The sequence below is a fragment of the Myotis daubentonii genome, chromosome 3 (genome assembly GCF_963259705.1).
Source record: "Myotis daubentonii chromosome 3, mMyoDau2.1, whole genome shotgun sequence".
Taxonomy (NCBI): Eukaryota; Metazoa; Chordata; class Mammalia; order Chiroptera; family Vespertilionidae; genus Myotis; species Myotis daubentonii.
In genome coordinates this window covers 16,572,421-16,589,735 of record NC_081842.1, presented here as the reverse complement: position 1 = coordinate 16,589,735, position 17,315 = coordinate 16,572,421, and the positions used below count along the sequence as shown (strand labels likewise).

General features: G+C 37.5%; 1 protein-coding gene across 1 annotated transcript in view; it reads right to left on the bottom strand.

Moving 5' to 3' along the window:
• Positions 1-317: 317 nt before the first annotated feature.
• The window catches only part of TMPRSS15 (transmembrane serine protease 15), a 105,221-nt gene continuing 88,223 nt past the window's right edge, over positions 318-17,315 (bottom strand). The window contains exons 21-26 of the mRNA XM_059686801.1: positions 16,069-16,118; positions 15,730-15,904; positions 10,946-11,127; positions 9,329-9,424; positions 6,182-6,321; positions 318-1,383 (exon numbers count right to left, since the gene is read on the bottom strand). Of these exons, the coding sequence (XP_059542784.1) occupies positions 1,228-1,383; positions 6,182-6,321; positions 9,329-9,424; positions 10,946-11,127; positions 15,730-15,904; positions 16,069-16,118 (799 nt within the window). The 3' untranslated portion in view covers positions 318-1,227. The remainder of the gene's footprint in view (positions 1,384-6,181; positions 6,322-9,328; positions 9,425-10,945; positions 11,128-15,729; positions 15,905-16,068; positions 16,119-17,315) is intronic.

Sequence of the window (17,315 nt, the reverse complement as noted above, 5' to 3'; positions counted from 1 at the left end):
ACAGGTCATTGGAAAGGTCTTGAATAGTGTCTTCAGGGACTCTGGCTTTCTTTCCTCAGAATAAATTCTATAATTGCTCACCAGTGGTCACCAGTACCTCTTCAGTACTTCAATAATGATCATTCCTTTTAGGTGTAGCCCAAATTTCATTTCTTCCATAAGACCAGTTTGTGCTGATTGATCCCATCTTTCAGTTGCTATAAACCTTACTCTCTCCTCTATTCCTTTGGACATATAGACCCATGCAAGAATGTGCTTGTATTAAGTAGGTAGGAATTTTTTCTTCCCAAAGGAGTCAATATATTTTGTGTGGCATGCGAAATTGAAGTTTGCACTTACTCTGGAAATGATCCAAGAGATTAAAGCCGTGAAACAAATTCATTTATTCCACATTTTTGGTCTTCTAATGGGCAATTCAGCTGTGTTTAAATAAATGCTGCACATGTTAGAAACATCCACTGTAACACACATAAATCGGGAAAAATAAATTTTTACTAGTTTCATTTCTTAAATATGTATACTTATTTTTGAAAGTTTAAAAAAAAATACCAGCTTGTAAAAAATAGATAGTATGAATAATTCAGGTAATAAAGGATCCAATAAAAAACTACAATATCAGTAAATTTACCTTTTATTTTGATAGTAGGGCAATATATAGACTTGTGCTTGTTTGCTGTTTAATTAGCATATTTGAAAGGGACATGCAATCAACTTAGTCCAGGTCTCTGACATGAGCTTAGAAGACATACTTTTTATGAGTAGGGGAACCATTAAAAATATGCTCAAGATGAATTAGAAATGTGTTTGGATAGAAACGCAGGAAGACTATTGAGTTTTTGATAATAGCAGTTTAAGCTGAAAGTAGGTTATTTCCAGCAGTTTATTTCGAACAGTAACAGACCTTGTGCAAAACAGTCTATTTCACTTCTTTTTCTAATTTTTCTCTAAATAAGAGAATATGATAAAAATAATGATTAAGAGCAAAGAGAATTATATCTGTGAAAGCATAGTTGCTCACAATAAAAACCAAAATGTATTATTTAAAAGTTACTTATTATTGTAAAGATTAATTTAGTTTTTTTGTTTGTTTCTCTCCCCTACAGCATTTCAGTGGCATAGATAAGAATAATGACTTTTAGAAACCATATTTTGCAAAATTCTAAATTTCCAAACTTTGGAGTGGAATGAGAAAAGTGCCTGCCTTTCGTGTTTGGTTTAGGAAATATTTTAATGGAGAAAACTTTGTATCCATTCTGTGAACCTCGGGCCCCGGGCATACACCCCTGGGCGATTAGGCCGCGCACACTCGTATCCGAATGATGTCACACCAGCCAGGAACCATCTGTTGTTTTCTTGGCACATTAATGGTCCTCCTGAATCCCCCTAAATAATAAATTACACAAGACAATTGTGTGTTGTCAATTGATATAAATATATACAATTTATATTGCTTAATTGATTTGCATAATTAAAGGAGTCATGTTCTAAGTATTATGAAGGGATCTCTGGAAAAGAATTATTCTGCATTATATGCTTATAATAACTAAAAACTCACACATAAAGTTGATTTTTGTTTTCTTGAGTAGCATTAACTTTTCAGCATTAGACAAAACAATCAGATTTGAAAAAAAAACACTTAATGTTTAATGGAAAGAGGCAAATCTATGATGTAATTTCTAGTGATAGGTGCACATGTTTTCATCTTAGAGTTCAATCAATGAAATGTTTTTAACTTTCATAAGCATTAATTATAACAGATCCTAGTAGAGCTAATCTCATAGATTTTATTTGCACACCAGACACCCGGTGCATGAAATATGTGCATTGGATAGGGGGTGGGGTGTCCCTCAGCCCAGCCTGCACCCTCTTCAATCTGAGACCCCTCAGGGGATGTCTGACTGTTCCACAAGGATTGGGCCTAAACTGGCAGTCAGACATCCCTCTCACAATCGGGACTGCTGGCTCCCAACCGCTCGCCTGCTTGCCTGATTGTCCCTAACCACTCCCCTGCCAGCCTGATCAATGCCTAACTGCTCCCCTGCTGGCCCAGTTGCTCCCAACTGCCCTCCCCTGCCAGCCTGGTCACCCACAACTGCCCTCTCCTGCAAGCCTGGTCCCCCCCCCCCCCGAACTGCCCTCCCCTGCCAGCCAGCTTGTGGGGCCATCTTTGACCACATGGGGGAGGCCATCTTGTGTGAGGGTGTGATGGTCAATTTGCATATTACCTTCTTATTATATAGGACTAGGGGCCCGGTGCATGAAATTCGTGCACTGGGTGTGTGTGTGTGTGTGGAGGGGGTGTCCCTCAGCCCAGCCTGCCCCCTCTCACATACTGGGAGCCCTCAGGCATTGACCCTCATCACCCTCCAATCTCAGGCTCCGCCCCTGCCCAGGCCTAACGCCTCTGGCTGAGGCGTCCGGCCCGGGCAGCGGGGACCTGCAGCTGCAGCAGCTGCACGATCGTGGGCTTCGCTTTAGGCCCAGGCAAGGGACCCATAGCTCCTGGGACTGCCAGCTTCGACCGTGCCCAGCTCCCATCGCTGGCTCCACCCCTACTTCCTGCTATCACTGTCCAGGGCGGAAAAGGCACCTGATTCTCCGATCATGGCTGGGGGACAGGGCAAAGGCGGCCCCAGGGCCGCCTTTGCCCTGCCCCCCAGCTCTTAGCTCCCCCCTGGGTTTCCGATCACTGTCAGTGGCAGGGGGCTTCTTCCTGCTTTCCCTTTCGCCTCCCTGCATTGTGCCTACATATGCAAATTAACCGCCATCTTGTTGGCAGTTAACTGCCAATCTTAGTTGGCAGTTAATTTGCATATAGCCCTGATTAGCCAATGAAAAGGGTAGCTCGTACGCCAATTACCATTTTTCTCTTTTATTAGTGTTGATATGTAATGTAAATGAACATAATGTAAGCATATAGTAGCATTAATGACAAAATTGACAAGTATTTTTTCATGTTAATTGTGTAAAAGAGTTTAAATTAATCTGCATTTTTACATATTTAAGTAGGAATTTAAAGCTTTGTGTATTTTGTTTGAAATCACTGATACAATAGATTATTTCAATCCAGGCTTGATGTCACTATCTTTGGGCCTTATATTTAGGGGAAAAAATGTGTTCTATAAAAGCATCTTTTCTCTTTTGGGCGCAGAGGAGCATAAACGCATTGGCAAACATGAATTACCTTTATTCTAGGTGTAACAAATGTCGGCGAGTTGTTTGAAAACAGGGATATAGTTTTCATTTTTGCATCTTAAGCCTTTAAGCATATTAAGTCCATAATAAGAATTCAGAAATATTTATGGAACACTATCAGTCCAAGGTAGGAATAAATATAGACTCAATATATGACTAGAAATTATTAAAAATAAACCTCAACTGTTTTGATATCTTTAAAACAAGTCATTGGGTTTTCTTCATGTTTTCTAAAATAATTTAATTTTGTAAATAGACAGCAGAAACCAGATACTGATTACATGAACAAGGATTTTAAGTTTCCCAGGTCATACTGGGTCAGCTGCAGTTACCCAAAGGATCCACCAGCAAGCTTGGTGCCCAACTGCTGTGTGATCTGTCTGGTTGAGAGACTGATATGTAATTCTGTCCCTTCCCATCTTCTAATAACTCATTTCAGTTTGGTTATATACTGGTAAATTCTCCTGGTCTTAATTTTCTGATGTGTTCAGTGAAGATAGTTCCTTCCCCCACGATCTCAGAGCTGTATAAGCACTTCAAAAATATGAGTGAATGTCCAGAACGTAAGTTATTAGCCTAACATTTATGTTTCCACTTAAATGCTATATTTGCAAAGAAAAGAAAAAATCACCACCTTCCTTCAGTACCTGAATGCAAAGGTGGGTGGCCATTTTTATTTGGAGTGGTTGTTCTTTAACTTTATTGCACATCGGAATCATCTGATAACCTGGGAAAACCACACCTGTAGAGTTTTTTATGAAGCAGGTCTATGGTGGGACCTGAGAATTAGCATTGATCACACCTTCTCAGGTAATGCTGCTCTGCTGGATTGGAGGCCACACTTAGCAACCCCCTGCTCTAGAACAAGGCTCAGAATGGGGAGCAAAGCAAGCTTGCTCACTGTCATTCACGTGGGTTTATGTAGAGATGGCATTCTACAGCCATTCGTGGTGCCTTAAAATCCAGACAAGCGCCTCACAATGTGAGCCTTTGGTGAGCCGAAAGATATTCGAGGACATGTGGATGGCTAATAAGGCAAAATCTTTGACTCTATAGGGGAAAAAGAATGCTTCAAAGAATTTAGTCAAGTGATGAGTCAATAATAACATATTCATAATTTAAATAATGTATTCCTATTTAATCAGTCAATCCTCTTGGCATAACATAGTATTAAGTTAAACAGAGAAAATCACATGACTCTCTAGACTACCGAGTACTCAATCATGATAACATATTATACAAAGTCCTGCCTAGTTTGGGAGCTTTCTTACTTGCTTATGAATAACATGCTTAGACTCTAGAAATCAGAGCCAAATAGAAGATTTCAGAGATCTGGCATGCATTACTAGCTTAATGTAACTCTAACGTCAATAGCATCGGCAGTCATACTTTCTCTCTTGTGCATGAGGTGTCTGCCACATAACCCCCATTAACGGAAATTGAAGTTGTACAGCTGATTTCCCTCCTGAACAATAATTCTATAAGTTTTCCTCTAAGTGGCAATATATCTTACTTTTAACATACTTTTCATTTAAAAGGAAAGCATAAGATCCAGAGGTAAATTTTAATATAAATGAAGCTAACCCATTTGTCTTGAATTTGCCAATGTTCAGCAAAGCAGAATAAATGTAGAACTAAGCTGAAAGTTTAGTTTACATGAGTTGAGACATTGATTTAACTGAAGGATACACATATGGATTCATCTGCTTAAGTGTCTGTTAAAAAGTTTGGTATCAAGTCAAATTATTATGACATTTATGTGTTAATTTATATAACATATTGTTCACACTTGAACAAGTGAAACCATTTTCCCACAGTATAAATTGCTACTTCTGCATTTGTGAGTTATTTGCTTGCTCAGTACTGCTATCAGGTGTAATATAATCCAGTAGATGTTAATGCATTAATATTTTATTAATTTTCAAGTACAGAAAACATGCCAGGAAATTTACTTACAAAGTCTCATAATAGAACTGTTAATATATCTGAGTGCATCGGGCCTCTAGTCTATAATAATAAAAGCGTAATATGTTAATTAGACCGGACATCCTTCCGGATGACCTTCTGGACGAAGCCGGGACTGCAAGGAAAGACTGGGTCCCAGGTGCCGGAGGAAAGCCGGTGTTGGCAGCCAGGGGAAGGAAGGCCTATTGCATGAATCTTCATGCAATGGGCTTCTAGTCCTATCTAATAATAGACAAACATGGTAATTGACTGTACCTTTGCTATGCCTCCCATTGGCCAATCAGCGAGATATGCAAATTAACCACCAACAAAGATGGAGGTTAATTTGCATATGTAGGCTCGAAGCAGTGGAGTGAAGACTGAAGGCAGCTCCAGCTGGAGCAGCGAAGGCTTGAAGGCTGCTCCGGCCGGAGCGAAGACCTGGGTCCCGGGTACTGGAGGAAAACCGGTGCCGGCAGCCAGGGAAAGGGAAGGCCTATTGCATGAATCTTTTCGTGCAACAGGCCTCTAGTATATATATAAAAGCCTAAGCAACCATTATGACTGAACAACTGGAATGACCAGTTGCTATGACACACACTGACCACCAGGGGAAACGCTCAACACAGACATTGCCCCCTGGTGGTCAGTGCACTCCCACAGCCAACTTCCTGTGGCCCCGCCCCCCTATTGGCCAGCCAAACTCTCACAGCCCCTCTCCCTGGCAGGCCAGCCCCCTGATAGGCCTCAATTGCCAGTCAGGCTGAGGGACTCCACCTGTGCACGAATTTGTGCACGGGGCCTCTAGTTTGCTTTATCAACCTTGTTGGTAAATAATAGTTTTGTTTCTAATGTTCAAGTCCACCCAGGAGAACTATGTAAATAACCCACAAATAAAAGCCAGAAGTCACAGTTTTATAGAAAAAAATAAATGAAGTTAAGAGCCCGATGATTTCTTGACTTCTGAATCATTATTAAACAACATAATCATTATATTGCAATGCTTTCTGAAAATGTACGGTGAGCTGTTTGGTATGTTTACCTGACAAGAGTCTATCCCCCCTTCTTCGTAGCCTGCGCACACCATGTTTTCCGTGATGCTGTATTCTGGCATCTGTTGTTGGCATTTCTCATTTGATATGAGAGGAACCTCAGCTTCTTTCAATATGTCTGCAGTAGGACCTGTTCAAGAAGGAGAATGCAGGCAGCCAGTCAGAAGTGATCAACAGGCATCAGTGAATGAGCCGCCATCAGTCTTATTTATTTCAACAGTTCACTCTCTTTATCTAGCACTGTGTGTATATAATGGAACTGAATGCTTAACCTTGTACTTCAAAGCACATAACGCCCAACTGTGGGTTTTGCCAAATGGATGTAAAGCACTTCTTTGGTTCCCAAGGGCTAGCAGGAAAAGTGGACAGTCCTTAGGCATGATCGGTAATTTTAAACAGTTATAGTGTTGCTCAATGGTGGCGGGGGAGGGACCCACAAACACAAAGAGTTTCATTCATGGAAATTAGCAACGGCTCCGAAACCCAGAAGAGCTTTTGATTGGGCACCTGAAGAAGTGCTTCCTTATAATGGCATTCAGCTCCTTGCGCTGCTGTGTGACTGAGCAGGTGCACCCTGAACAGGAGATAAAGCTCAGATGCACTGTGCCCCGATCTGAGGGCATTCAGCTTGTCACCACGTGCAGGTGAAGAGAAAGGAGGTGTTTTCTGATGGAGTATAATTCCATGGCTTTTACAAAATGACTCATCTACTGGTAATATGAACCTCTGTTTACTGAAATGCTAATCCCAGGAGGGAAATGAAGCAGGTATCTAGTGGTCCAGAAAAGCTCTATGATAAACACTTTCTAATAATTAGCAATTCTGTTTGGCTCCTCAAGAGAGGAAAAAAGTTGACAGCCAGTGCTGTTGCCAAATGTATGAGACCTCATTTCCAGCTAAAAAGACAGGAAACAAATGTGTGTGTGTCTGTGTGTGTGTGTGTGTGTGTGTGTGTGTGTGTGTGTGTGTGTGTGTGATTTAGGTGCAAAGCAACATAGGTATAACTCAGTGGTGTGTTGGTAAATGTTTAAACTGGTTTTCAAGGGGGAAAAAGCCCCAATGTATAGTGCCTGCCCATCTGCCTGGTATAAACACTACAACCATGTCCAAATCAAGGTACCAGCGTGACAGTAAACATGAAGTTGGAAGAAGATGCGTACAAATGGCTATTTCCAGCTGGTGCAGTGACTCCAGCAACACATCCCTGGATGATTTCTCAAGTTTAACCATGAGCTTTAAGTTAAGAATGTGAATTGGAGAGGTTAAGATGTAGAAGAAAATTCAGCATCTCACTGCCATCCATTCTATAAAGATCAATTTTATTTTATAATAAAAATCAAAGCCCATTTTGTTGCTTGTCAAAGAATAAAAATTGGTTGGGTATATGATAAAACTCTTTAGTAAAGGAAAATTTGAGCAGTGTTCTTATATTTGATATGTATTTATCAATATGAATTGTCATGAGAATTGAGCATATGTATATACTCACACAAATAAAAGTAAATTTATTTCTAGTTTACTAATTGCTTTAATTCAATCAACAAATATAACTTCATTTCTTCTTGGTAAACAATATGTTCATGGTTTTTCTAGCAAAATTACTGTGTGTCAAATACTCAAAAGGGGGAGATTTTATAAAATGAAGTAGCTGGAAACCATAAGACAGAGCTATAAAAATTGACTCCCATTTCCATTACCCAGGAATTATTTAAATATGATCTTTTTATTTCTAAATGAAATTGACCTCAGATACAGATTTTTTCTTGGCTCCATACCACTGTGAGAGACCTTTTTAAGTCAATTAAATGCATATCTTTAGTAACAATGTGTATCAGCTCTGAAAAAAAACAACATACAACCCATTTCCTATGGAATAAAAAGTCTTAAATTTATTCATTATTGGATAATTTGTTTTGGAGAGTCTACATCGTGGTCATAAAAACGTCTTCTAATTTTAAGTTTGATAGAGAAAATATCTATCTAGAAATCATTTTTGCTCTTTAGATTTCAAATTCAATAAATCATGACATTTCTCAAGTGGAGGAAATAAAAGAATCTACCGTCTTGGACTTCAATACGTTTTATGGACAGTAGACATGAGGCATTTCCAGCAACATAATGAAATTGTAGTGGAGAACCTTTATCGGAATTATTAGGCAGGGGTCTGACTTAAACTTTATGCTTTGTTTTACAAGAAATAAGCATATTTTGGCAGTGAATGCTTCGCTTCTGGGACTGACCTCCTCTCCACAAGATTTAAATACATCTGGATACAATAATAATGTAAATATCGTGACTATGATCTCTGATCTGTTGTGACTCCAGGGGCCAGGTTCTCCCTTCAGACCTTAGTGCTTTCCTTTTTGTTTAACTATTAATGAGCCATCAAAACTCGTCCTTGATGGAGGTACTCCTGTGAGAAATTCAGATGCCAATGAGACTTGCAGTTACATTTAGAGAACATGAAGTACTGGAATGTGTGTTTTTTTTTAAAAAAAAATCATGTTTGGTTATTATTAATATGCACCGTTTCTGTGTTTGGAAAACATGCTACTCAATAATGCTAGTGAGTCAATGGTGTAACAATTTATAGTATTCAGTGTAAGATGTGCGCTGTATCTGAGTTTTCTGGCCAGTAGGCAGAACCAGCTTTTGAAGCTAGAAGGGATTTCTTTCTCATTTTAGAAAATGTGACTGTGAGACCTTTAGATGATAAGATAGTTTTATTGATTTGGGAAATGTGACAGTTAATAATTTGGCTTTTGATGAGACTTCGTCCATGAACTTTAAAAAAATATATTTTTGAAACTTTTGGTTACATTCATTTAAATAGATGTATCTTTTCTCTTTATCAGTGTTTATAATATAAAAAGTAGAGATTGAGTTTGGGGAATGCTTGAGTTCTCCTCCTACAAGGATTATATTTTTATGCTCTATACGATTTGGAAAAAATTCATAACTACACAAATATTCAGTATATGAATATAAGCTTGACATTGCTTTTAAAGGATATCACATAAAACTGTTATAGCAAAAGAGTTGCACAAAATGTTGAAAATAGTCACAGGATGGTGCAAGAGCATACTTTTTCTAGTAAAAAAGACCCATTTGCTTTTTTTATGGGTCTGATACTTTACCATCATGAACAATCCTCCCCCAGCCAGCAATAGAACAAATTCTTCCTGGAAGGAAAACTTGATTTTCTTCGGGTAAGCAAATAGGTTGTATATAATCTGAAAACAAAACAAAGCAAAACAAGAGCTAGAATAGATGCACATGCATTTCCAACAATGTTTTAAAAATCAAACATTATAAACATTTCATCTAAAACAATTGGTACTTCTGTTTTAGATAGCCTGGACATTTTTTAGACATCAATCTTTGGGGAAAGAAGCATTTTGGAGCAGTAATTTTTGGACAATAGATAGGTACCACTGGTAGCCTTTTAGGATGTTCTACATTGCCTCCTAATTACTCTTTCATGGTGTAAACAATGTTGTACTTCTGGAATTAATCATTTGTATTTGATTTTTAAATAATTATGGTACTTAATAGGAAGTAGTGCCAGTTCTGTGAAAATCTTGGCAAGGCTGTTTTTCAGGGTCAATTAAGAGAAATTTGGGCATATGTTCTGAGTTTATTTATTTATTTATTTTAGTTTTCCCCACATATCTCACATTAAAAAAGCTTTTAGGCAATTGTTTTACTGGGCACTTATGGAAGCATTAGCATTTGTCACTGGCTTTTAAAGCCATTCTCCAACAATTTACAAGCCACCTGACATTTATTAAAGCTCCCACTGCATGGAAGTCCCAGGGCGGACACAAATGAGTAAGATACTGTGCTTACTCTCAAAGACAGGGCCATAGAACTAACCGCAGTCACCACCTGCTTTGATAAGTGCTGCAATACATGTGGAGGCCAAGTTCCATAAGAGCAAGGAGATAGCAGCATCTCCCCCCACCCCCGCCCCCGCTAACTGGGATGGGAAAGGTCTTCAGAGTAAAGGTTGGTGTTGAGTAGAGCCCTTTAAGATAAAATTCACGCCACAGGTGACTTATTGTACATTACCTAGGTATTCAGAGAAAGTCCTCCATCTGTCACTTCATTAATATTGAATCTCCTTTAAAATTTTTATCCTATGGCCTGGCCAGCATTTCTCAGTGGTCGAGCATCAACTTATGAACCGGAAGGTCTGGGTTCAATTCCCAGTCGGGGCACATGCCCAGGTTGCCGGCTCAATAACCAGTGTGGGGTGTGTAGGAGGCAGCCACTCAATGATTCTCTCTCATCATTGATGTTTCTTTCTCTCTCTCCCTCTCCCTTCCTCTCTGAAATCAATAAAAATACATTTCACTTTACTTTTAGAACGTACACTCTTCTCCCAGTTTGTCCTACTCTGGCTTTTGTGGCAGATGGACCACCTTTCTTTTACATGAGAAATAGATAAGACACGTATTGGAACATGGCCTACTTTTTTTCTGGACTGCTGCTTTGAATTTATAGAGGGCTCTGATAGTTTATTCCAGTGGCCAACTCTCTAGAAAGTTGGATTTAAATAGCTCCAGAAGGTAACTTAATATGTTTCTCTTTCATTCTTTTCATTCTACAATTCCATTTAAATTATAATAATTTTTATAACAGATTATTCAACTTTTATGGACTATTAATGCATTGGTGCTGATAAAAAATATTTCAAATCTAATTTTGAATTAATTTGGGCAGATGATATGACTAAAAGTGATTTGTTTTACCTGTGTAATTCACTTTAAATTCAAGGTGCATCATGACAATGTCACTGTCCTTGCTCCGTTTATTGTAATGTGGGTTTATGACAATTTGATCGATCAACCGGGTCACTACTTGAGGAGAAGTCAGATTCGATGTCGCATGCAGGCCTAGGATTGCTTTCCACTTGGATGGCTCCAAATTTCTCCTGAAGATTATAATAAAGAGGTATAAGAAACTCCCAATCTTTCTAGAGATCTTCATTAAAGATATTTCAGAACTATGTGCTCCCATCCTAAAATGTTCTTGATTTCCTCCAAAGAATTATTCCTTAAACAAATATTCCTTTATTTTGTATTTTTTTTTTTTACCAGATCACAGAGCAAGCCTTAATTACTGCTAATCTCTCTCTATCACTTCTTCTAAAGTTCTAGACTGTGGCTCTCAACTTTGGTTTCACATTAGAATCATCTAGAATAACATTGATATCTGCTCTCCCCTTCTTCTCTATTTTTGATTTAATGAGTATGCCTCTGGTACTTTAATTTTAAATTAATTTTGAAATGAAATCTCCATGTTTATGCTAATGTATGATCAGATTTGACTGCTTAGAGCACATTCTACTGGGGAAATGGCACCTTGGTCCAGGGTTTCTTCAGACAACCACAGCAGCTATTGTAGTAATGGAAGGAGGTTTGAGAACATTCTTCCATTTGGGGTATCATTGAATTCACACAGACTTAAGGGAAACAGTAAAACTTATAAACTAACATAAATGAGTTATTTCTACCTACAATGAACGTGAATCATGTTCCATACATAATGTTGGCCATCAATAAAGTATTGGTAACAAATAACATTTGTGTCATAGGGACAGATTGAGTTGAATAGTATATTTTAAGTGAAAGTGTGCAAGGACTTTTAGCTGTACTATTGCCCTGCAACATTTTCACTCCAAGAAATTACCAGGAAGTAGCTGGAATTAAACCATATTCACAATGAAGTAAAAATTCAGTAACTGCAATGATTGCAGAACTAGTCATTTAATTCTGAATAGTTGCAAATGTCTAGTTTAATGTGGTGTTGTACTTGTTGGGGGTGGGGTAAGGTAATTACATAGACACAGATTAGTGGAATGACTTGTGAGAGAAATATAAATGATACACGTTGGAGAGATATTTTCTTCCCATAGTGCTACTGATTCATGCAGGAGAAATAAAAACACGGAAAACAGGCTATTTTCTATGTAACACAATAACAATTTTGGAAATCATTAAGAATGTGTCAGATTATTGTTGCTGTAGATTATATTTAATTAGACCAGTAGCTTGAAGCATGTAGGTTTGATCTTCACAGTTTATGGTTCATGCATTGGTTTTCTACTCAAAGCCTAAAATATTGAGAGGATATTGTGACTACTAAACTCTGTGTTAGCTACAAACTCTCCCATATCATTTACATTTATATGTATATCTATCACATGGCGTATAGTACTTACAAAAGATAAGAGTTTGGGAGGTTAGGTACTTTTTTTCTGAACTGCATTATTTTATTATTGATTTAAATCTGTATCAAATAAAGTACCTATATTTCTCTAAATTTCTATGTGATTATTTCTGAAGACAAAATTTGTAGAAAGCATTTCTACAAAATAACTTGCTTACTTTAAATATATATATATAATCACAGACAAGAAAGCTAGAAGGGCTAAGAAAGACAGAAGATAGAAAGGTTATTTCAGATTAAAGAAGACTAAAGAGACATAGAAACTAACTCTGTGCCTTACCTTGGATTGGTTCTTGGCTGGCAAAATCACACACAAAAAACAAAACAAAAAAATGTCCTAAAGGGCATATGTGGGACAATTGACAAAAATGAATTCATACTATCGTTTGGAACATTGTTTTTTTGTTGATGTTAAATTCCCATGATCTGTGATTATATAAGAAAATATCCTTGCTTTTAGTAAAAACACGTGGACATATTTAACACTAAAGGAGCACAATGTCTAACCTGCTATCAAATGGTTGAGAAAGAATTTCTCCAGGTTGGACAGAAAGAATGAGAAAGATTTTAGAACATAAAATTTAAACAATTAATAAATCTGGGTGAAGTTATAAAAGAGTTCTATATACTAATATTTGAAATTTGTGCATGTTTTGAAAATCAATATAAAACATTTGTAAAGTAAATATGCTAGTTTCTTGGGCAAGACTTAGATTCCCTTTTCATGGACCTTTCAGGTGCAGGGACAGCAGCACATTTATATTTACAGTATGCAAAAGTATTGCAGCATCTTAATTTTTCCTGACAATCACCTTAGAAGGTAGATATCCTATAAACACCCCATGGATGAGGATATTGGAACGCAGAGATACTAAGTTGCATGAGATTAGTAGCATAGGTAGGATCAAAATCTTGTCTTCCAGTTCTAAGTCAACCTTGCCTTTAAACCACAGCAAAATTGGCCCATAGTTCCCAAATATCTTTTTTAAGGTTGAAAAACAAGACAAGTCAATGATAGAGAAATAATGGATGCAAGGATATTTAGGGTCATCCAGGAACACTGAGGCTGGATGGGAATCAGAGTGTGGACCATAAGAGTGTAGAGAGAGAAGAGCTGTCCATTGAAACCATTTAAACTGCCTGCAGGTTAAAAAACTTGGAACAGATTTACACTGAGGACAAGTCATTCGTGTAGTATGTTTTTAGTAAGTTGCTTGATTTGGGTTCTTCCATTCACATATTAGAAAATTAAGCTTTTCACGGCACAGTTAGAATTTTTAAAAGGCAAATAGGCAGTATAGGCCTACTCAGATATCTTTTTCCAAATATCTAAAATCATAAGCAGAAAGTTCCTTGCTTGGTTAGAGGCATGAAGTAAAAAGCAAGAAACTGGAACTCTTACCAACTGGAGAAAGAAGAAATAATGCCACTGAGTGACTGCGGAGAGGTAAGATGCAAGCTTGGTGAGAATAAGTTGGAATTCATCATGGTTCTGTTACAGCTTACCTTTGTTTGCTTGTGTTCAAATTGAAACTGTATGAAAAGACATTTTATGTCCTATATGACTGAACATGTATTTATATTAGATGAAACTGCTTTTTGTATATTTGTGGTTTGAAAAAGATAAATATTGGTATCTCTGACCTGCAATAAGTGCATCTGTAAGGTCGATAATTGAAAGATGTTGCTAAAATTGCAAGTCTGGTTGACATTAAGAAAGCGTATGTTCTGCAAGAACATCAAACAGACAAATTTACCAAATCCTAGGTTAATACTGGAGATTGCTAACTTACTAAGCTCTACCCCTGTGCAACAGAAAACACTGAATCTTTAACTAAAGATACCTTTCACTTGTAATACAATTAGTCTATAGATTGCACATCTGTGACATGCCCAAGGCATATAGTATGTATAGGTAAAAGTTAAAGTCATGTTTAGCAGGGGATGGGAAAATTGACCACTATATATGCTTGCTATGCTCTGGTTGAAGACAGATAAAAACATAATTTATCAGAAGGCAGCAAACTCAAGAAGATGTGCTTTAGATATGGGAGAGGCTGTAGTTTAGCCACTGTTATAAAGTTCAGCACATAGAATCACAGAGATTTAGATGTACATGATCAGTACCACGGACAGTTCCCTAGAGGTTCAAGTAATTGGCCAACCTGGGGTCTGCCTGAAGGTTCTCATTTCAAAGCTCTTAGGATTATGAATTTGAATTTACCCTCCCTCTATACGATGGGTATTCAGGGGAGTTAATCCTTTAATACTCATTCACCCTGGTCCTCCCTATCTTCCAAACAACTTTTAAAATCTTCTGTGTGACAGTTTGTTTCCACCTATCTGAGAACTTCCAATGTTTGTGTTCGTCGGGAGTTCAGTCTTTTAATTTAATTAACTACAGCTGAAGCTTCCATTCTGAACACATATGTGTTTTCCTCAGATTCTAGATGCCCTTAGGAGAGGCTCATTGTAACTGTCACAGGGAAGGGCACTTTCTGGAGTTTTCTTCTACCTGGGAAAAGGGTCAGGAAATTGCCCTAGAGCAGGTTTTATGAGTTTTCTATGAGGCAGCCAGATTTTTATCTGACCTAATTCACAAATGTTAGAATGGGATTAACTTCTTTTATGCAGATGAGAATTAACAAGTTATTGGGCTCCAGAATATTTATTTTCTCCTCCTGTTCTCTCTACCCTCTCTACCCTATCTACCCACCCTGTTTTCTTCTGTGGCATTGCTTTAGGAATGACTGCTTCTAGAAAGACAGTAAATTCTAGAATTCAACATGTATTTTGTCATGTTACAAAAGAAAAAATAATTAGATATGGTTGACATTAATTTTAACTTTTAGTTATGGGCAGCATCAAAATAGATCAGACTTGAGAACTAAGTAAACATTTTTATACTAATTCATAATTAAGCCCTCACACACGAATTTTTAGAGCACAAGTTATTTGTAACTGGAGAGCTTTTTTGATGCTAACAATTTGCTGACAATAAATATTGGTCTAATTGAATGATAACACTACATACTGATTTTATACCTTTAAAATCCTTACTTTTCAATTATTATGGATGTAGGAAACATAATACTTGATGCCAATATATAACGAAGAATGATTTTTTAATCGAACTTTCTTTTATACATGATTATAATAGGAGAATGATTGGAAAGTTTATAATGTCATAGACAGCGGGAAGAGTTCCCTGATGAGATGGATTTGTGAGGCTACATGAGATGGGATGCACAGTGTCTGCTGTGGTCATCCCACTTGAGAAGAGACACTCTAATGCCACACTCACCCATACACGCAGTGGGCTGCAGACACCAGCCAGTCGTTGCTGACGAGAGAAGCACCACAGAGCAGTTTGCCGTTATACGAGAGAGCAGTGAGCCATGGCCAGGCTCCTTCGTTGGCGTTATTTCCTCCAACAATCTTCTGGCTGACTTCTTGAGCCACCATCTTTTCCCCACATGCTATTAAAATAATTGAAGAAAGAGCATCTATTGTATTTTGGTGGATTTCCTCTGGTCATGAAAATTTAGTGGTTCACTACAAACTAACTTCAGGTGACACACCAACTCTATTCAGAATTTTAAATGAAGGCTTAAAAGGAAAACATGACAATGTATTTACTTACGTTTATGGTTACACTGTAACAGAATCAGTGAATCCTGTAGACACTGTGTACTGCAATAGAAGCATAATTATATTTCAGAAATTATGCAGCTAACATTTTGAAGCATAATATAGTGTAGGCTGTCCTTTTATTAGTTAAATTAATTTTTAAATGTAAGAATCCTATATGAAATGTGAGGAGGCTGAAATACAAAGCAGAAAATTCTCAGTTTAAAGTCCAGTGGAATTGAGTTTGCGTCCGTTACCACTTACACTTCGTGATTTGGGTAAGTTGCTCAATATCCCTGAGACTTCCTTTTGTCATCCATAAAATGGGGACAATGTACTTACTTTATTGGAATTTTCTGAGAAGTAAAAAATATTTTACATTATTGTGCCTTAAACACAACGAACACTCAATAAATGACAGTTATTCTTTGTTTGCTTGAACCAACTTTGGATTTCACTACTCTGAAAGACAGAATATGCCTGCATATTCCTATCAGACAACTAGTCAGTGCCTCACACTACGTGTGAGACTCTGAACTTTATTCAGGGCATTTGAAGATGAATTAATCACAGGTCCTGCTTTCAAGAGAGGTAAACAAACAAATAGCAAATATAAAATAAAGTCCATTCATAAATATTTTAAAAACTCACTACCTGCCCAGTGTGGTTCAGTGATTGAGTGTCAACCTATGAACCAGGAGGTCACAGTTTGATTCCCAGTCAGGTCACATGCCCAGGTTGCAGGCTTGATCCCCAGTTTGGGGTGTGCAGGAGGCAGCCAATCAATGGTTCTCTATCATCATTGAGGTTCCTATTTCTCTCTCCCTCTCCTTTCCTCTCTGAAATCAATAAAAATACATTTTAAAAAAATAAAACTCACTACCTGTTTAAATATTTGGATACAAACTTTACTTAAAGCCAAGAAAAAGATTTTTTTTTAAATTTGTTATACTTACCAGCCACTAGAGATCAGTCTAATACAAGGAATTAAAGTACTTGCCCCATATTTCCTGATGCAGCCACTGCAGATATTAGTCACATTAAGACACACACATGCACACATTTTAATGATTATATTTAATCATTTTAATGATTTCTATTTATATATTTAACTACACCTATTGTTCATGTTGTTTAGGTCTTGAAAGTTTAGAACAAAACAAAACAAAAAACACACAAAATAAGACCCAAGAACCATAGGAGATCATAAATACAGCCAAAGCAAATAAGTGTTTCTGGAAAATTCCTAACGTTAATTTG